The sequence below is a fragment of the Apteryx rowi genome, unplaced genomic scaffold (assembly GCF_003343035.1).
Source record: "Apteryx rowi isolate R43461 unplaced genomic scaffold, aptRow1 scaffold_721, whole genome shotgun sequence".
NCBI classification, from domain to species: Eukaryota; Metazoa; Chordata; class Aves; order Apterygiformes; family Apterygidae; genus Apteryx; species Apteryx rowi.
The window spans coordinates 223,008-244,860 of NW_020451007.1; the positions used below are offsets into that span (position 1 = coordinate 223,008).

A 21,853-nucleotide genomic window follows, 5' to 3' on the forward strand; every position below is an offset into this window, starting at 1 on the left:
AAAATGCAAGTTGCAAGAAGGAAAGGTTTGTGGGGTTTTCTCCCCAGAGATTTTTTTTCAAGGCCTTCACATGGTATTCCTAGCACCTATAGCTATTGCCTGGGGCTAAGAGTTGCTGACTTGGGCTTCACTTATTCCTTGCAGAAACATTAAACCATTCTAGTATGCAGCTTGTACCTTGCAGGATCCATACCTCTTTGCAGTAATTACTACAGTAAGATTTTCAGGACACCAGTCAGGAACTTCTTTAGTCATTCAAGTTCTTTGTGTGTAAAGGGATAATCTAGTTCTACAAAACTGGAGCTTAGAGAAAAGGTGGAGGTTTGGGCTAAAGATGCTCTCAAGGATAGAGTTTAAGGCCTAATATTGTTGCTGTAGATTCTGTCTTGGAGGGGAAGGAGGTAGGAAGCATCTCCCTAAGTGAAAGATCCAAACCTTTTGCATGTTAAGGATCCAGAAAACTGTAACTTACAGCAATTTATGAAATACGAATGAAAAAGAGCAAGTGAGGTACTGCTAATTCAGCTGAGAGTCTAGAAAGTAGCAGCAGGATAAAAGCAAATCCTAAAGGAAAAAAAGACCTTCTTAACTCACTAGAAACTGAGCCAAAGAAAATCTGTTAAGAAAGCCTCTTACAGAGGGCAATAATTCTACCATTGGCTCTGGCAGAACACAACAGACTGGCTGTAGTGAGCCAGAGCTGAGGGCTGCATGGTCCTCGTGTTTGGGACATAAGCCAGAAGTGGCTGCCGAGGAAAGAGCACAAGAACAGAGCAAGTATGTAGTGCTACTCCATGGAGTTTACTGGCTTGCTACAGCTTGCAGCTCATTGACTTTTTGAGAGAGATGTGACGTCTTCATATGTATTAAGCCTCTGTTGACTATTCCATCAATTTGTCCAGTTGCTTTTTGAGTCCATGCACACCTATCAGTCATAGTATTCATCTTCTTGCTATAAATGTGAAGAATTGCATCATCTTTATTTTGAGCTGGCCAGCTGAGTTTTATTTAATACTCCATTCACTGAAAGGCAAACAAATCAACTTCTGTTCACATTCCTGATTATACATAGACAACTAGCATGCATCCCTCCTCCTACCTCTCTTACCCTTTACTACAGGAGCAGCTTGCTTTCTGTATGGCATTTTGCATTAAAATCAATCATCCTCTTAAATCACAGTTCAAAACGGCAGATTTCCCTCTCTTAACTAACTTCAAAATTGCCATATCACACATATCTCCATGAGGGCAGGGGTGTTAGCAGGACAGTTAAAGGAGAAGCCAAGCTACTACAAGTTATTTTCATTTTGAATTTTGAGAGGAATAGAAAGACTACAGAGTTAATGAAGCATCATCATTTGAACAGTTTAATTATATTAACTCATGCTGAGCAAATACCATAGCAGATGATAGTAATTCAGTAGTTCTAAACAACTTCTTCAATGCCTACACAGCACTTTAAAAGGACAGCAGCACTTTTTGAAGCAGTTAATTTTTGAAAGCAAAAAAAAGAAAAAAAAGCACTTGCTTGGATTCTGCTATAGAGCCCTCACTGCTGCTTCCACAAAGCATCTGGAAAGTAGCCGCTTCTTGTAGGGTGCAAACTGATTTTCTCCAGTATCAAAAGCCAGGAATTTTGTTTGTCAGCCTCTCTTCTTCCCTGTAATCACTTTTTCTATATTGCTTTCTAATCCTGCAGTAGCTGTCAGTTACTTACACACAATGATGCTAGGATGTGTATTTTGGTAGCCTGTATTTAACAAAATCCAGACAACACCACACTAAAGCTTCACTCTTTATTTATAAAGTAAATTACAAAATGGATAATGAAGTAAACTTTTATTTTAGCATCTGAAGGTGGCTAAAGTTCAATACATAGATACCATAATCAAAAGTTTCCTTTATCAATGTGTTTATACAAATAATAGAGCAATTATTACCTTAGCTAGTTTTACAAAACCTCCAATAGGAGTTGTTCTTGTTGTAAAAGATCCAATTTTCCCTACTTTAGTCCTTTGTAACCTAAACATTTCAAAAATAATTACCTGTTTGTCATTTTCATTAATGACTACTAAATAGCTTGAGAGTTAACTGCAAGCAGCTGCATTGCTTTGGAGCTTTGTGAAGACCAACAACAACTTAGAACCGACACTTTCAATTATTAAATGACCAGAGGCAGTTCAAGGAACAACTTTTAATAATGCCCTTACTTTGTGCTGGCTCCGAACATTCATTAACAGTGAGCATATGTAGTATTACGTGAGGCAGCTACATAGATGTAAACATGACAGATCTTCAAAAAGATCAGATGCTGCTTATTGCTTTGTCAGGAGAATAGCTGCAAGCGGCCCGAAGGCACGGTCAGCGCTGTGAGGCTCCACCCGGTTTGAGACCAGGCTGTTGCAGCAGTGTTTGTTTCTCTTTTAGGGGAGAGGTGAGGGGGAAGTTCGCTCAGGACACTACTCTGGGGGCTGGTCAGGTGCTTGCGCAGAAGCACTGACTGTGAACTGACCCTGTAAAATATTTGAAAATAACGTATCTTAAAATGTCTGGTTTGGGCTGAACTCATTATAAACTCATGGGAGTTTATGCTCAAATGAGCTTTGGGCAGGATTTGGAGAAACACTCCCTCTCATACCTAGGGCAGGATTTAGAGAAAAAAAACCCACAACATGCACACATCCGTAGCAGGTCAAGCTGTTCATTATTTAAAACAGTATTAAAAAGCTGAACTTCTTTACTGGTTCTATTGGTTGTAAATATGTAGAATGTAAAAGTGTATATGTCAGCCAGGCCAGGAGTGCACATAGGCAGGAATACTGAATTAAAAATCACTGCTAGAGAGCTTTTTGTTTGAACTGCTATGGTCGACCATTAACTTTATTATACCTTAATAACCTTTATTAACCTTAATAATTTTTTTAAATTTTTTTTTGATTTAGGTGTGCCAAAAAGATTCTGACTTAAACTAAAAATACACTTAGCTAGAGTGTATAGTGAGCTGCACCGACATTAACTGTGTTTACAAGAGAACGCCGCCTGCCTGACAGGTCCTGAGTAGAACAAAAATTCCAAAGACCAGCTCCTGGCCCTAGAGGGAGAAGGGAAGAGGCAGAAAAGGAACAGGGCAGCACTAAGGACAAGGAGATTAGCTGAGGGTCAAGAGCTATTGAATTGGATTGATGTACTGTGTAAGATTAAACAGAAAAGCTGAGGTGTAAAATTTCTACTGCAGATGAAAAAAACAGAGTAAAACCAACAATTGTTACAATCTTCACATTATACAGAGCAATCTCAAAAGGGCTGATAACAAGCTAGTACTCCAAATGAAACAACAGATAAATTTTACCAAGAACTAGTAGTGTCAAGGCATTATTTCCCTACACAACAGGTTAAAATACATCTTCCATCAGGTAAGAACAATGATGTGATGCAGCTATGTAATGCGTACAACCACAATTTATGATAATATTATGCAGTAAACCAAGACTTGCAACTCATGTAGCTTTAAAAATCAAAGAGCACAAAACCCACACACAAGACTCCAAAAACCAAGTCCCCACTGGGGAATATATTTTATCCACTAGATATTTGCCTCATTATATAACTTTAAATATTTAAGCTCATTCAGTATATGTGATTTTCACATCTAGTTCTTCTTTAGTCTACTTGTAAAATGCATCTATTTTTCCTATTCCTATTAAACAGATTAAACATGTTTTAATCAAATTTATACTTTTCTGATTTTAGTATGTAGAAGGAGGAAGAAAAAAAAAGGACAAAATCTGACCAAGGAGCTGCCAGCAGTTTTTCAAGACCTAGCTGGATTTTTGCTACGGATTTAAGTTACTATTAAAGTTTAAACATTCAGAAAAATCATTTTCAGAACATCTTGAATGTATTAAGTTGCAGTAGATACTGCAAATGCAATAGAAAAGAATCTCAAATCAAGAATAACTCAGTATTATGAAGCAAGTTTATGTTTTTACTGAACTTAGTTTTAGATCCAAGTGCACACATAATCAGTTTTTATAGAAACTTTAAGTATATTGCTTTGAAAGCAGCTCAATAATCTATCAAGTATACTGACTCATGCACTTTTAGTTACATTTTACTTGATAGTTCAATACCTAACATATAAGGCTTAAGAGTGGTATCAAAGTCTGGAAAAGCTATAGTGGTTTTATGTCAGATTTCTTCAAAAGACAATTCCACAAAATTTATTATTTATTTGGAATGACCATGCTTTTTTTGCATGGAAAAAAATTCCACCTATTCCTGAACATCTGCATCAATTTTTTAAATAATAGATTTTAAAACAACTTTTCTATTAAGAAAACCAAAACCAACAATGCATCATTTCAAAAACAGGAGAAAGCCTTCTACTGTAGTATTATCCATGAGAGCTACAAGGAAAAAATAAAGACTTATCTGGGACAGCACTGCAGTCCTTCAGGTCTTCTCACATGGTAAGTCTTACTGGTTTCCATAGGCTACTACTCACATGAATACAGGTCTGCTATCTAGACAAACAAGGAAACTATCCACAGAATACATGGCCTTAATAGGTTTCTGTCTGTGATGTTTATGATCACATGTATAGCTATTAAATAATGGATTCTAATTTAAAATAAAGTGATACAGGTTTAAGTTTTCCTCTAGCCTTGAAATAATTAGCTCTTCCACATGTCATCAAACATGGTAAACAGAAACTCTATATAAGTAGTGCTGAGGTCAGGAGAGGGAAGAGTAGAAAGAGCTTTTTTTCCTAGCATCTATGAATGGAATGATTTCAGTTCATTAGCAAAAGCCAAAATTTCATTTCTTGCTGTAGTATCTTATTGTTAGTGCAAACAGCAGCTTTTAATCAGTAGGTGTTTCAGTCTCTGCTGGGCCTCTGATCAGTCTTCGAATTCCCCTTTTCCCTGCAGGACCTTTTGGTTTAGCAAAACTTTGTTTGTGTGCATGTTGTTTTGGATGAACCTCTTCATAAAGGAAGTCAGCAGTTAACTCATCACCATTATCTATTTCAATCTGCCAAAAAGAAGAAGCAGTTCTTCATCATATTCATCTCAAAAACACATTTAATAACATTTAGAGATGTTTATTTTGCTGAAGCTCTCAACGCTATATTAAAACCAGTATGTGCAAGAATGTTTGGAGTCTAGCATGAAGTGTTCTCCAACTTACTTGTGCCTAATCTCCTCAACAATCTTGGATAGTTTTTCCTGAGATCGCTCTTACTCTTAACCAGCATAGTTAAGTGTGATTTGACTTAATTAGTTCTTCCTGAAGTATAAGCACAACTACACAGTACATACGCCAAGAAACTTCCATAGCCTCAAAGCTTTAGCACAGTGTACATTAGTACTAATACTGGGAATAAACATTCCATATGGAAACAAGTACTTATTACTCCTTTTCTGTAAGTAACTTCCTTAATATATAAGAAAGCAGCATGTGACCTTTCAAAACTAAGGTTTACTTTCTTATTCTCCCCTCTGAAGGAAAAACTTTTCATTGTCCCAATGTAATAATCACATCCTAACAATTAAAATTTTTCACTAGAAAAGTGCTTTAAAATTGAAACTTGTAAAAGCAACATGCATGACATACTGTTGTCTCCTGAGATTGGAGGGGAGGAGCAGAAATGGCTTATATGATTAGTGGACTACTGCCTCTCAACAAGTTTCAAAGAGAACGTATTCCAGCCAGGGAAAATGCTAAAATCAGTTCAATGAGTAAACGGTTTTGTTGCTGTTGTTGTTGTTGTTGTTATCTTTTAAATGTAAGAATATAAACCTGAATGGAAAGAAAATACTGTTCTCAAGCCAAGCCCCACTGTTTTTAATTGTAGGAATGTAGCATTGAGAGAAATGCTTTGACCCTGTCCTGCTGAGTATTTAACACTTCGTGGTCTGCCCACCATAGCGCTTGAAGGAGTGACCAGCCACTATATTGCTGTGACAGTACACACTTCAGAAATGTGTCTACTAGGTATTTCAAGAGTCACATGGTACATTTCCTTAACTGTAAAAAGGAACTTTCTAAGAAATAATTAGGTATAAAAATGGGTAGAATTAATTCTATCACTTTTTTTAGGCAGATGTAATCCCCATAGAAACCAAATCTGAAAGTTCTCCTAAGTTTAGAGCACAAGTATTAAGAATGTAACCAAAGGTCATATATTCCATGAACAGACTATTACTATGGTCTATTTGCTAGAGGTGATAAGCTACTCATTCTTTATGCATAGTAGTAAAACCTTTAGCGAGAAAAGATCAGCTTACTTACAAATCCTAATTTGCCCTTGTCAAGGACTGATAAGATAGCAATTAATATTCAAGAACTGCAGCTTGAAATTCATTATTTTGAAAATCCTCAAATAACTTTAGCCTTACAGGAATTCAGTGTTCAGAAACAACAGTATGTTGAGGTTTATAGTAAGAAATAATGTTACTTCTAAATACTCCTTCAAAATACTATCAAACACTCCCTTGAGGCAAAAGGATATATTTACTAAATCTATCAAAGTGCAGAAATTATAAACCACAGAAAAACTTTCATAGCCTAAGTTTAAATACAAAGGTTTTATCAACAAGTATTTCCTGTTGAGGACAAGCATTTATACACAACTTTAACAGTTACACAACACTTTCCATTGTTTACAGAAAGTGGTGGCAGAGACAGCTATGGTTAGGTATCAAGAAAGGGACAGAAGGATGGAGAAAATACCGGCAGACTTACTTTTCTAATTATCTGCATCCACAACTGTCCTTCTACAATTTCTAACAGCGGACTTTTGCAACTAGAGTACAGCATCCGTTCTCGTATACTACAGGTATACCCTGGCATAGAGTAGATGAAAACTGCAGCGGAGGGGAAAAAAAAAAAAAAAAAAAAAAAGAACAAAATACATCGTACCAGAACCTTTATCATTAAATCATTTACAGCAGAAAGGCAGCGGAAATCTACCACACAGTCTGAAAGGGAAAATGTAACATCATTCTGAATGTTTCATTTCAGATATGGCATCAGAGAATGGCCAGTATCTTTTCACATAAGCACTGATTTCTGGATGTTTAAAAGGTTTTCATTATCAAAATGGGTAGCTCTGTACTTTCTAAATATAAGGACTCTTCAGAAGTCTCAATTTCACAACCAAGTGACACTGAAATTTATGGTCACATTGAAAGATCAGATTCCTGAAGCTAAACAGGTAACTCTCTCTGCCTCAAGATTACTAAATTGCTTCAAACAACTCAATGAAATTTCACAGAGGGAAATTTTCTCATACCTATGGATTCCAAATAGTCCCCTTCATGGGCATGCTTATAGAGGAAAAAGTGATAACGCGCAGAATCCTTTGGAATTCTTTTTGGCAAGTCCTTAAGTTCAGTATGAAGCGTGTTGGCCAAAATAATAGTTTCATTTTTCATATCAATTTGCTGTTAACAAAACAAACCTAAATATAGTTAATACACAGAAAGCAAACCAGAGAACAGGATAGGATTAAAAAAAAAGATGATTTAATTAATCTAGTTGAGAATATCAATATATGCCATATATGCACATTATTTAATATGTATGCAATCTGTACAATACTATTAAAATAGTTAAATGAAAAGTATTTTATACTTGCCAATTGCACATAATTGAGTTGCTTATTTTTCAATTGTTCCAAAGCCTGAATAGCTTCTTTAGCAATGGGGAATGCTACTCCTTGCAGTGTTTGGTGCTTAGTATCTACACCAACATCTGTCTGTACCTGGAAACAATACAAGTCAATTCAGATTTAAATAGAAATGTTTGCAAGCATTCACTTGGTTTCATACAATAACTGACAATGCATTGCATATGGTTACACATGGAGATAGCAATAGGTATTCTGATTAAAAGCTACCCTGAAACATTATCCCCTTATTCAACAGATTTGCATTTTTTAATTTACAGGTCCTGTTTGCTTGCTTACCTGAAAACAGTTTCATATCTCTGAAACCGCTAGCTTTGCGAAGCCAACAGATTTATGAGAGGGGAAACTGGCTGAAGTGTCAATAAAGCTGTAACTTAAATTCTCGTACAAAGATACAGTAAGCCAGGAGGAAATAGTTTGATTTTCATATGCTATGTTGTATTTATTAACTGACAATGTTGCTTATAAACTCTGCTTGTATCTTGAAAAATTTTAGAACAAAATATATGCTATTTTTAGGAAGTCAAGATTTTGAGAGGAAGGAAGAGAAATATCGTCTTATTAGACAAATCGATCTACTTGAAGGAAAACCAAAGCAACTTCCCTCCCTCCCACTTCAGCCCACTCCCCCCACCCCCAAAACCCTATACCAAATAGAAAGCAAACCCAAAAAAGTCTGGTTTTGACTTCTGACATAAAACAGAGAAATCCAGGCTAACTACAAGTCAGACAATTGTTCACAATCTAGTTATGTTAATCACATAAACCATTCTAGAGAAAAGGACAGTTATTTTAAAGCCACTTTTCAAAAATATATATGTATCAACGTTCATGCACAGTTTCTCTCAATATAAGCTCTGGTCTCCAGTTTTCCCAGCTCTGACCAGTGAACTTACTATCTATTTAGAAGCTTTTGAATACACTGACTTCCTTTTTCAAATCCACAATTACATTAATGTCAGTGATGAAGCAGCAAAATGCTAATCAGCCAGGAAAAAAAAGTAAAAAATTGAAAGGATTGGTCTTAGATCTATCAACTGGAAGATTTTTGGCTTAAATTAAAATTGGATGCTAATGAAGTATGAAACATAGTGATAGAAAAAGAAGAAAAAAAAAATCAAAGCTACGTGGAGCAATACTAAATTATACTGCATCTTTTAAAAGAATGGCTTTCCTGTAACTATGGAAGAGGAGAAGAAAGCAGGTGAAAGAGCTTACTTTAATATCAAGATTAATAAATTTATTAACAAGATTATATGAGAAATATTTACAAAATATATTCCTAATATATATCTGCATAAAAGCCTGATTAATAAAAAAGTAATAAAAATATATAAGCCTCATAAAATAAAAAAATAACAAAACATATTAAACATAAAAGTAGAAAAAAAACCATAAAAGCCAGCTGTGAAATCTGGGGACAAGCAGGAGAAGAGAAGAACCTTGCACTCCAAGTTCAGGGATATTTTGAAGATTTAATAGTCCATATTGTAAATTATTTCAGACCATTAAAGCAAAATGAGACACCTAAGGCACTTAAAAATATATGAATTCATATTAAAATTTGTTAGTGGTGACTGCTGAGTGGGTAATAAAATGGCAGATGAAATTCAGTACACATAAATGCAAAGTTACGTACACAGGAGAAAAACAACCCCTATTCTACTTATACAGTGAGGGACACTGAAACTGGCTATTACTGTTTAGGAGCAAGACTATGGAGGTCACAATAAGTAGTTCTATGCAAATGTCAGCCCAGTAGCCAGTCTTGGTCAAGGAAAAAAAAAACAACCCAAAACAATAACCAAAAATACCCTCCAATAAAGTACCCAAATGAAACATTATAAATTGTTAGAAAAAGAGCAGAGAACAAGAACAGGACACATCATTACGCACTGCGATATCAGTAACATGCCTACATTTCAAATACCACATGCAGTTCTGGCTTCCCCATCCCTCCATCTCATAAATTATAAAGTAGAACTGGAAAAAAAACAGAGAAAGGCAAAAGGATCAAAAGTATGGAGTACCTTCTTTAGGAAGAACAACTAAGTAGATTAGGACTCTTCAGCCTGGAAGAGATAACTGAGAAGGAATACAACAGAGATCTCATGGATATAATAGGAAAAAAAAAGAGTGAGGAATGACTTTTCTCTGTCTTTCCCATACATGCGTAGGGATATCACAATAACTATTGGATAGCAGGCAGTAGTTCCTTGCATAGCATTTAGTCAGCTGTGGAACACCCTGTCATAGGATCTGTGGACAACAAAAACTTCATGTGGATTTAGAAAAATGGCAAGACTAGATCATAGATGAAAAACCCATCAAGAAAAATTAAATACTAAGACATCACCTCTTGCTCAGAAAGATCCCTGCCTGCAAACGTTGAGACATTGAGAGAGTATTCAAGGGAATTATCATGGTTTTCTTGCCCTGCTCCTACACCCTTCCTAGATTCCTACCGCTGCCCACTTACAGACTTGACACTGGACCAGGTGAGCCTTTGATCTGATCCAGTAAAATATTTCTTAGGGTAACTGTGGAAGAATACACATATGGAAAACTTGAATTCAAAATACATTCTGTTTTTGTTTTTTTGTCAGAAAGCTTTTTAGTTTTCTGAAGCTAAAGGAAGAAGGTTAATGAAACTGCTTCAGAGAGTCTAACTATAGCCTTCACAGTGGTGGAAACAATGAGGAGCTTAAGTTAGTTAACATATTGCGAGATGCTTCACGCAAAGCCAAAATGACAGCAGTCTACAGCTTATCTCTCTCTGAAAAGTACAGCTACTGCTGCCAAAGTTTCATAATAATATATAAAGTTTTAGCCTGCCTGAATCAGCTATTAAATACAATGCATGCACTGCATAAAATACTAGTACTAGAAGTAAATGATCATCAGTACCACAGAAGTTTTATATTCTTCAGGTTTTTTTAAAGCTGTTCAAGTAAAATGTAGTATTTGATGATCAAATTTTATATCATAAGCACGAATGCACTTCTACATTGAGTTGTTGAATGGATGGAAAATATCAAAAGGCACTAAGGACAAAAATAAATGTCAAGAAAAGAAAACAACAGAAATGCAGCATAAGCATGTTAGAGAGTGAAAAACACTAGAGAGAAGATTAAGAGCTGCATTTAACAGGATGGTTTCCTGGCATCCAGCTGCAAAAACAAATCATCAAGTCTCAAACACGTAAACAGTGGCTGTAAAATATAAGCCTAAAGAACTATTAAGCTCAACACAAGACCTATTTTAATACATGCATGAACACAAACAGTGATCAAGTGAAGAAACAATATTATGAAACAATGAAGAAACAATGTTACTCTTTCATAAGTAACAATGAAACATTTCAGTCACTGGCTAACTGGCAATTGTCAAATTATTTGGTTAAAGGTGTTTGTTAGAGATTTTTCCATTAGGAGTTTGTGACAAAGCAAATTAGTCCTTTAAAAGGGCTAGCTATTTGTTTTAGAACAAAAAACAAACAAACAACAAAAAAAACATTTTAACTGGAATTCTATTCAATTCCTCTCAGTCATGAAGACAATGAACTGGTTCTGGAAGCTAAGAAAGTTTCATCCAGGGGTAAGGCTGCTGAAATACTCTTTAGAATTATTCACTGCAATAGTTGCTATTTTGTATTTTCTCTACAGTTTCTGCTACCATGGGAAACTTATCTGGGCAATGAAGCACATCCAGTGATATTAAGCATATTTAAGGACAAAGTTGCAACAAATCGGCTCTTCAGTTGCTAGGCCTCCGACCCAGACACTAGGCCTTGAAAACTCAGCAAGATCATGCCACTCTAACTCCAATCATCATCATCCTGGAATCACTGAGAGAAAAATTTATATTCTCATCCACCCAAACTTTCAGAAACTTTCCATTTTCTGTTCTGCTTTTTTCACTCTAAAAAGACTTCTTCCTACGATATTAAAGAACTCTGCACCCAGTTCTCCCTCCACCCATGTTCTAAGGCCATGTAGGTACCTCATTAATCTTAATTTGTCGAAGTTCCTCTTCTGCTGCAGTCAGAGGTGCAGGAGAAGACTGTGATATCAAGTATTTTTTATATCCATTCAGTGAAACATCATCCTGAAAGCACAGTATAAGTATCAATCAATTTATAGTAGTAAAAGTTTTCTTCAAAGATACTCTACGCAGAATAGAAAAAGCATTTACATACACCGTTATTATGTTCATTTTATTTGATGGATTACAAGCACAGCAGCATCTGCAAATTCAGTTTGGCTTCTTGAACAACAGGGTCCACTGGGCTGCTCTGATGCCCTTCTTACCCAATGGTACAATGGGCAGCATATCCACAACCAGCCCCTAATTGTCTTGCTAACTCAAAAATCAGACTTCATGAAGACTGAGATGTGCATGAAGTTATTCAGTCTGCTTGAACAAAACCTCACTGAAGTGTCACAATTCTTATAAAAAAAATCTTCTTATAAAATCTGCATGTCCAGACAGTATACTGGTAGATGACTGGTAGTTTTCTACCTATAAAATGGGAGGCGGAAATACTACCTGTGGACAGGTACTAAGCACATGCTCATGATACAGCAAACAGTTTAGCATGCAAATTCACAGAAATGATGAATTCTGATAGCCACTTTGGGGAATTAACTGCTCAGTGTCAGTTCTGGCTCTCTGCAAAAATTCTGATACCAGATGTAAATGCTGTTCTGCTTTTACAATTAAGGCATCGCTCAGAAAAGGGCAAGACTTTATGCTATTACACAAATGTGGTTTTATACTCCAGCTCTGGGAGCAAACAGAAAGCTTTTTAGCTTTTCTCTTTCTGAAGGAGGCAGATCATTTCAAATACAATTTCCAGTGCCAACAGTCCAGTATGTCTTGCTTCAGGAGCTCAGAGGTAACAAAAGGTTAATACATGTGAAGTACCACATGGGACCACAGCCAGGTTCCATCATGATACCAGAACTGGTTGTACGTAAACCATCCTTGTGTCTAACAAAAGATAAGGATAAAGAAACACATGAGCAGACCACTGGATACTGATGATCAAGATTCTGTGCGAGGTTTGTGACTCAAATACTTTGAAGAAGCCGTGATCTTCACATAGATGAACATTAGAGGCAATTAATAACTTTATAAAGACATTAAAACCAACTATATCTACTTAGAGATATAATAAGCTATAACATTATGAACTTGGAAAAGCAGTATTATATTGACTTCATCCTCAAAGTGCCCCAAACATTCTGAAATAACAATAACAAACCATTGCAATGCTCCTTGGAAACTCAGCCTTGAGCTCCAAGTTCCAGGGTTAGAAGCAAATTGTATTTATTACATAGACTCCACTGCTAATGCTCCACTGCATGTGGTGCTAAGAGATTAGATGAAAGAATGGCAACAAGAAATAACATGTACTTTACCAGGAAACCCTCTTAGCAATTGGGTTATCTGCTTCTTTAGACTACAGCCTCTCCAGGAGAGGCTTGTTAGTGTTTGTTAGGATAACACAGCCTCCATTCCATGTTAATGCTGAATATAACAAACAAGTTACTTAATGAGCAGTAGAATTATTACTCTCATTTCCTTTTGGATTTGCATCTTATGCTAATGTGTCCAACACAACAATCCATGTTTTTTTCTGAGGTTTTTCTCCAGTATCCTCTGTCCCCCAGATCTCCAACTCCTTCCCTTTCTTCACCCCTAGATCCCTGAATCAATAGTGGCTGTGCTTTGGTTCAGATTTGTGCATACGATAAACTAACGAACAGAACGTACCTACTGTGTTCTATGTGTTTGCTAAAGGAGAAAAAGAGGAGTGCTAATTTGGGTCTTTAAATAATCATCAGTTTTCATGAAAGTTATTGGAATTTTGCTTCTTCAAGAACTGTAACTTGTATTTGTTTAAAATTGGCAATACACATAACTGAGGTAATGCAACAGCCCCATATTTCCTTATATGCACAGCACTTGAATGTTCCTTAGAAGTTCATTAGACTTTTTACATATAACTTCCAATTATCTTACGGTAGTTGAACACTCAACCATTAGTATTTTCATGGAACAATTCAGTGATCATTAAAATTCTGTTTCCATAAATAAAGATGGTAACCATGGACCTTAATTACATTTTATGGTCAAATTTTAGAAAATACATTTTAATATCTTTGGTTTAAGATAAAAACATTATTTTTCAGATATTGATGACTCCAGATAGCCATGCTGGTCTAATTTCTGATTTAGAACCATACATCTGAAAAGGCCTTTGTAAATAATTGGCCTGAAAGTTTTAGTATAATGGCTTTTTTGAGGATTTGCATGCATGTAGTGAGCTTGAAAGATTCTCCTATTATTCCTAGATTATTTACTTTTCATAGACATTTAAAGCAAGGACTTCTTAGCCTGAAACTGTTACATATACTTACATACTTTTTCAAACAAGAATAATTACATTTAAACACTGGAATAAAACACATACCTTTTAACCTTTTTTTTTTCCTTTCATCAAAAGAGAGCTGAAACACCACAAATTCCTACTTGTAAAATCAGCAACTATATTTAGTATATCTTAAAACAGCATGCTGACTTTAGAAAGAAAAACATACCTGTACTGTTCCAAATACTTCATCCTTAATATGACCACCTCCAAATTCTTTCTTAAGTGTTGCCCGGGTTGCCGCATACAACATTTTTTGACGAACCTAGTATATCATAAGATAGTCTTGGCTTGTTTTGTTTTTTTCTTTTTTTTTTGATGTATACACAAAAACTAGCATTTTTGCAGTATGCTAATTCTATTTAAAACATTTTTCTTAAATATTTTACAGCTGAAACTGTGATTCAAATTTGTAATTCTTAATAAAGAATAAATTCCACAGAGTGAGCTCTGGAGCAAGATAATAACATAAGCTATTCAATTCTCAAGGGTATAAGAAGACATTTTACCATGCATTATCAACAAACTAATTCAAAATTGCAGTTTTAATTAGAGTATGTGTGAAGGTTCCTCCCCCCCCCCTTAATAACACAAAATCGGTACTAACCCTAACTAATTTTGAACAGAAAACCCCAAAATTGCTTAGATCCTTTTTCATGGCTCTGCGTACTGATGCATACAATAGACACAGAAAGAACAAACTGCAAATAGCCCATTATTATTTTTGATTTGGTAGTGACTCCAAGTAGTTTTAGTTCAACTACAGAACAAAGAAATAACATTTTCTGGAAGCAGAAGATCTAATGAAACCTGCCCCGTACCAATTTATGGCCAACATACTCCCCTCCCAATAGTCCCATCTTTTCTACCTTATTTCCCCACCATGCCATGCTCATCACAGTACCTTCACCTTTTCCACCCGATCTCCTCTATATATTCCAGCCCTCGATCTCTTAATATTTCCTAAATGCTAGTGTAAGTAGTAGGAATCTGGGAATAACTTTTCTTTCTGTCTTCCCTTATCTCACATTCCCCAAACACAATATTCCAGTTCTCCTAGAAATTCATAACTCTAACCTCAGCTCTCTCCCATGTTCTCTAACTACTTGCTGTGTAAGAAACAGTGCATGCTGTGGTCGGTCACAGATGCACAAGTGCCAGCTGGCCAGCCTGAAAGACAAACAGGATAAACAGCTTGAGCTCATGCTATAATCCTTCCCTCTATGATGGCACCAGCTGAGATTTCTGTCCTCTATCTTGCCATGGATTTTCATGAAACAACACAGAAAAGTAGACAAACAGTGCAAAAATGTGTTTTGTCTCCTTAAATCAGGCTAAAAATAAATTGGATCAGCTGGACTCCAACCAGACCCACTGATACTGCTCCTTAATCAGCAGAAGGAAAGGTGAGTATGTTTCCCCAGTTTCCATGAGGGAAGGGGGTGGGGATGTTTCATGAACGTTCCCCAAATCGTTCTCACCTAAGATTTAGAGCAAATGGCACTGCTGAAAAATCATTACCAATGTGAAGTTTCCGATGACTATTACTTACGGGGGAGTGATCAGGTGACCATGCAATGAAGATCCATTCATATCCTTGAGCATTCTGAGAATCTAACCTGTACAGTATATAGCATGGTTGCTTGTCTTCAAGAAGGGAAAGAACAAAGGAATCGTAATCCTTTTCCCATGATTCAACAGGCTGCCTAGAGGATCCCACAACAAGTTGTTCTATAAACAATAACCAAAGCTACAGGTTAGGAACAATATTGTTAATATTGGTTATTAAAATTAGCAATTACAATAAGCACTTACAGTTAAATATACTGGACTACTAACAAGACTAATTTTAAGTCACTTTGTTTTCCCTAATTACGTCTACAAGAATGGAAGTCAAGAACAGTCAACGTCAAAGCGGGTAAACTCCTGCAAAAGCTGCATATGCTCAACACCTAACTTACTTTGACCCAAAAACAAAAAATTGAGAAGCAATGTGCTGGTTGTCATCAAGTTCTTTGATCTGCAGGGATATGACTGTTGTTAACATTTTAGCACAATGCACACAGAAGAGAAAGAAAAACTATACTGTGACAGTTAATTTATTTTTATATCAGAGTATTCAGGTAGAAGCAAGATGAGAGTAAACTTTTAATTTTTAGAATTATTGCTGCTCTTGCTATAACATATTAGTGTTTGTATTTATTGTAAGGAGTCAGTAATCCAGCTATATAGTGAAAAGAGTTTGGAATGAATATGCTTGCACTAATCACTTTAATTTGACTATTTAAGTGGATAAAACCCTTTTTAATACAGCTTCATAACATAACATAGACTCTTTAAATGATTGAATTAATTTATTATGTATAATTGGCTTAATTCTACACAGAATACTTTAAATGAGATTTAATTATGTGTACAGTTAAAACAAGATTTCTCTCCCTTACTTATGAATCACATCTTAGCTTCCAGAAGAAAATATTACCACAGTATTTTTCAAAATATTTATCAACCTCCCGTTAAATACTACCCCCACACCCAAAAGAGATGCACTTTGTTTAAATGAGATTCCACAATGGTTTGAGGACCGTAATAATATTTAGTTTATAAAATAGACTAAATTTTTTGTGAAACCAGGACCTAAGTTCTAATATTTCAGACAAGAGCGCAACACAATACAGATGCCCTTACAGCAAGTCTTTCAAAACAAGCCATTCTTCCACATTAATTTTCCAAGGCACTGAACATAAGCAGCTCAGACAGAGAGTGTTTGGCACTTCTCTGCAGCAGATTCAAAGCAGCAGAAGTTGTATACCTAGAAGACTTAAGAGTATTCAGAATGCACTTGCCAATTCTTAAACTTCAGATGGCTTTGAACTCACTTGGATTTGGACAGAAAAAACAATTAGAGGAATTATACTGCCCAGCAGCAAACCTGTTGTATTAGTAACTCTAATTAGTAGGACTCGATTTTAGTATTATCTATTGACTAAAAAAAGTTGCTGCAGACAGATGAGGCACTGTCCCTCTTCCATCATTCTTGGAGTGTTACAAGTTTCTTTTTGAACTGTGGAAAGAAGTATTAAAGACTGGATTCTGCTTCTACTTACAGATAAAATGCATATATATACACAGAAGGAAAAACATTTGATATAAATGGAAGACATTCCCCATTTTTAGCCTTCATTTTATATTGAAAAAGTAGTGCGTGTTCAAAAACACAGTTTTTTTATCTTGCCTAATAAAATCAAACTCAAAGGTATGTCAGCATTTGCTAACCTGTGCTGATGAAACTTTACCGCAGTGACCTGCCTATAATACTATTATTGCTGCTTCTTTCAGAAAAGCAATATAAAAATGGTGGAAGACTTCCTAACAAAAGCAAATGCAAAGAAGATAACAGGAGGTTTATCTATCCAAGGATAAAAGTACATGTGTGTATGTATGTACACACATACATTTCTCCAGCTAACAGCTATTTCAGTGCACTGTAAATGACTGAACGCTGGGAACAACAAAAAAAAGTGAGGTCAGCATTTGATACATTTTAAAGATGGACTAAACCATGCAGCATTTTATACAGTTCAAATCAGCATTGCCATTAGAAAAAAGTATGCATGCTGTCCTGCATTATACTGAAAATTATAGTATCACCCAAAATTAAATCCTACTTTCAGTATACTAAAGACCTTAGTAACACTATGTTTTGCAATTTTTTTAAAAACAATTGTACATGTAGGTCACTAAACAACTAGAAAACACCCAAAAGAATCAGGCAAAAACAAAAAATCGTATTAAAATTTGACTAACCATTTTCAATGACTATTTTTAAAAGCCTGTATTGTCCATTTCTGGCTCCAACAAAGGTGTCCTTAAGGTTTCCACTAGCTGAAAAAAAAAGAAAATAAAAGTAACTGAATGAAGACTTTCATTTCCCTAGGACAGGGAATAATCAAGAAAGGTAAAAACAGTATTGTACATTAGAAGAGCATACAGCTAGACCTTTACTACAAAGTTGGACTGGAAAAAAATAGAGAAGTGATATCCCCCTATGCTCCTCCTGTTCCAACCACTGGGATGCAGCAAAAAGGTGACAACAACATTACAAACATCTGAGGAAAAAAAAATAAAAGAGGAAAAAAACAGCCCTGCTTTCTTACATACCATAGAATTTTCAATATTGTGAAAATCAAAGATGATTTGTCACATCATAAATCTCAGGTTTCAGAGTTAATACAGCAACACAGTAAAATATGGCACATCTCAAATTACAATAGCAGGCTTCATACAAATTTTCAGACGTATAAATGGTACACCTGCCAGGAAAATTTTAGAGTCTGTCTGCAAAATTGCTAGTCTTTCCTAAGGACATTGCTCTGCAGAGTACCAGTGAAGGCTGTCACCCTTCTCTCATCTTCCATATAAACTCATCTTCTTGTAAGGCTCTTAATAACAATTGTCAAACCCTGACTTAGCAAATAGGATAGATTTATAATGAATTTACAAAGTAACTAAAAATTTCAATTTATATATTTCACATTGACAATACAATGCAAACATGACAGACGCATTTCAAAAAGCTCATTAAAGAACTGTGCTTGAATCCTGAAGATCATTCTAATCTCAACTGCTCTGCTGAATATTCTGAGTGCAAGTCCGTTTAATTATACCCTAGACAGGGGTGTGTGCAGCATTTATTGAAGAATATTTATTGCAAGATGGTCTTCTAAGCAATCCCACAACATAGAGCATAGCACCAGCAAGACAAACATCTGCTATCAAACCAGGAAACAAATAAAAAGGATTATTTTCAGTCACATTGATGCCAAACAACAGGTGGTCAGACTGCATCTGGCTACACTACTGTCCATATTTGGAACATTTAAAATTTATGTCTATCAAGGTGGTGTGCAGGTCCAGAATGGGGACAAGAGGAGTGCTAAGCAAAATTAACTTCATTGGGTTACTAGTCCCACACCAGCTTTATCTCAGTTAGCATCTTCCCATTAACTAGTGCTGACCCTCAGTGTCATTTACTCCCAGCTCTTCTAATTGTCTGTCTTTCTGCAAAATCCCATTCAGCACACAAACATTTTGCCATTTTCTAGACCTTACGATTCTCCTGGGACATTTTTTGTCCTCTTCTTGTCTATTAGCTTTTGTTCTTCATTCTGTAGTATCAAGGCTACACACTAAAACAAGACCAACACACAGTAGTCTCTACTGCACCAACACCAGAACTGTGACAGCTCCTGAAGTAACAGTTGAAGACAAAACACCACTGTTTGAGAAACTCTCTCGCTAACAAGCGATCTAGATTTTTTTTTTAGCAAAGGTTTTAAAAGCCAGAACAGAACAGTATTATTCTCTGCTTAAACTTTCTGCACAGCAGAAATTTATAGACTTAAAATTTTTGTATCTCATTGTGCAGCTTTTAGTTTAATTTGAATTTCTTTTTCAAAAAAAATTCATGATGATAAACACATCCATTTTCTTCATCCACACTACTGCTTCTATTAGTGCAGATGAGTTCCAGTAGCAGAAATGTTTAATTAGATACTTGGGAAGAGACACAGTGATTGTATACAGTTCCATATGCCCTACCCTATCCAGGAATGGACATGATCTGCTGTCTCAGCACTATCCTCAACAGGATTTTTAAAAATATGCAACCTACAAAAGTTTAAGATAGACAAGCTGAGACACACTCTTCAATAAGCAAATTTATATTAAATAAACTATTCAGCATTTGAATAGTCCTTTATATGTGCTGGTTAAAATCTTCAAAAGATTGCATGTAACTGCCTGAAAACATATACATGTATCAACTACTTAGATTTATTTCGCTGCACTTTCAAAGTGACTGTAGTCACTGTAGTCATCTGTAGTATGGAATATTAAAATACAATTAGGTTTATTGCACAAATATTTTACAGCAAATTTTATTTAAAAATAATTTAGTAAACTTTAAACAATCTGGTGAATTTTCCACAGCTCAATGCAAATCAACATTCTGTGATTTCCTGCACTATTACTGCCCTGCTTGAAAGTTCAGTCCCTTTAGCATCTGCCTGGTATGTATCAGACACCTGAAGCATGACTGGTTCCCACTACTTGATTTCAGTTTCCAGAAAAGACCAGTGCATGTTGTCAAATCTTGCCACTATTTTTCAGGGATACTAGCGTGCCTGTAGCTAAAGCCAGTCTCACAACGGCACACCAAGTTCTATTCATCTTCCAAAGTGCAGCCCTGCAGAGAGTGAAGTGGATGCTGCGCTGCCAACAGGATCCCTGATTAGCGGGCTGCCCTGCACCCCAGCCTGCCGAGGCACAAGCAGCGCAGCAAGCTACCCGCGTCCTCTGCGGCTCTCCTCAGACAACAAAGAGATTCTCAAAGGCGTGAAGGAGAAAAGGCTTAGCTCCTCAGCCCCTGCGGTAAGCAACAGGATAATTCTTCTGCTCCTCCCTCCAACACCATCAAGGAGAAGAAAAGGGAAGGAAGAGCCACCACAACAGTCCTCCCCAGCCTGGAATAAAAGCTATTTTGGATGCACCCCAGGTCTGAGAAGGGGCAAAGAACTTAAGAGAAACAAGAGGAGCAAAAATTGATGCAGGAAAAGGAGGAGAAAGGGTGCCTAACAAACATAGCAAATTTACAGCAAAGGGGTTGGAAGCATAGTTAAGAGCTCCTACAGCAGGTACAAAAGTCACCTTCAACAATAAATGTGGGAGAGCAGGCAAAGTACACTATCCTAGTCACTAAACAAGCAGACTGCAGAAACCAAGACACAAACTCAAAACCCCCGTAATCCTGCAGCATAATCCTTGCTTACTAATTCTGTGCTTTAAGGGGCCTGATAATACTGAGAAATAATATGGCCTCTTCTAATTGCACTGCACATTCTCCCTGGCTTGGGAGCATGGGAAACAGGTTCCCCTACACCTCCCGCCTTCACAGCCTCCTATAACAGGGCTTTCACCGGGCTCCCCCCCTCCTGGATTGCTGCTTCTTCCCGGTTTCCCTTCTGTCTCTGCTGTTTCTCAGAGCTTCTCCCCACAAGGCGTCTGGCAGCGACTCCTGGCATTTTCAGCGCTGCCCAAACCATTTCAAACCAGCCGCAGTGACACTGAGCAGACACCAGCTTCTCCCAAAGCCCGGGGGGGGGGGGGCGGGGGGACGGGACGGGGACGGACGGACTGCGCCCTGGCAGCAACCCTCGGCCCCAGGGCACCGGTCCCGCTCCAGCACCCATCCCCTCACCCCACCGCCGGGAGGAAAAGCCGCTGCCAGGTGCGGCGGGCACACCTTGCCCCAGGAAGTTACTTGAGCCAAAAGGAGATCTCCCACGTCACTTCAGGGGGGTTTGCCCTGAACAGTTACTTACCTTTCTTGTCCTGGTTCCCTGCCGCTCTAAAGCCGACAAGTGCAGTTAGCTGCATAAATAAAACCTACCAGTCGCCTCCTAACTCGCGATGCGGGGAGGTTTATAATGCAACGCGGCACTGTCCCATTACGGGTAAAATCCAGAAGAGCCGCGGCCGCCCGGAGCCGCTGCCAGAAGCGGCGCTCCCGCTCCTCGCAGAGCCGCCCGTTGCGGAGCGCACGAGCAGCCCGGCCGGGGACACCTTCCTCCCGAGCAACGGCCCCAACGGCCGCCCCAGCGCCGCGCGACCGCGGCTCCCGCCCTGCCCCGCGGGCGACTCCGCTGCCGGCGCGCCGCGGCCCC

At 37.2% G+C, this 21,853-nt stretch overlaps 1 protein-coding gene across 1 annotated transcript; it reads right to left on the bottom strand.

Moving 5' to 3' along the window:
• Window positions 1-1,782: 1,782 nt before the first annotated feature.
• Window positions 1,783-21,566, bottom strand: TWF1 (twinfilin actin binding protein 1). The gene is made up of 9 exons (XM_026087586.1): window positions 21,512-21,566; window positions 17,937-18,014; window positions 15,682-15,860; window positions 14,299-14,394; window positions 11,696-11,800; window positions 7,643-7,768; window positions 7,298-7,448; window positions 6,748-6,869; window positions 1,783-5,034 (listed from the first exon to the last, which is right to left on the bottom strand). The coding sequence occupies exons 1-9, from the start codon at window positions 21,564-21,566 to the stop codon at window positions 4,864-4,866; spliced, it is 1,083 nt and encodes a 360-aa protein (XP_025943371.1). The 3' UTR covers window positions 1,783-4,863.
• Between the last annotated feature and the right edge of the window lie 287 nt (window positions 21,567-21,853).

Bases quoted from the DNA above. Each gene is read 5' to 3' on its own strand.
- TWF1 (XM_026087586.1), bottom strand. From the start codon at position 21,566: ATGCAGCTAACTGCACTTGTCGGCTTTAGAGCGGCAGGGAACCAGGAC. The intron at 14,395-15,681 runs GTAAGTAATAGT...ATGATATACTAG, and splicing joins GGTCACCTGATCACTCCCCC to GTTCGTCAAAAAATGTTGTA. The intron at 5,035-6,747 runs GTAAGTCTGCCG...TCTTTTTGGCAG, and splicing joins GGATGCAGATAATTAGAAAA to ATTGAAATAGATAATGGTGA.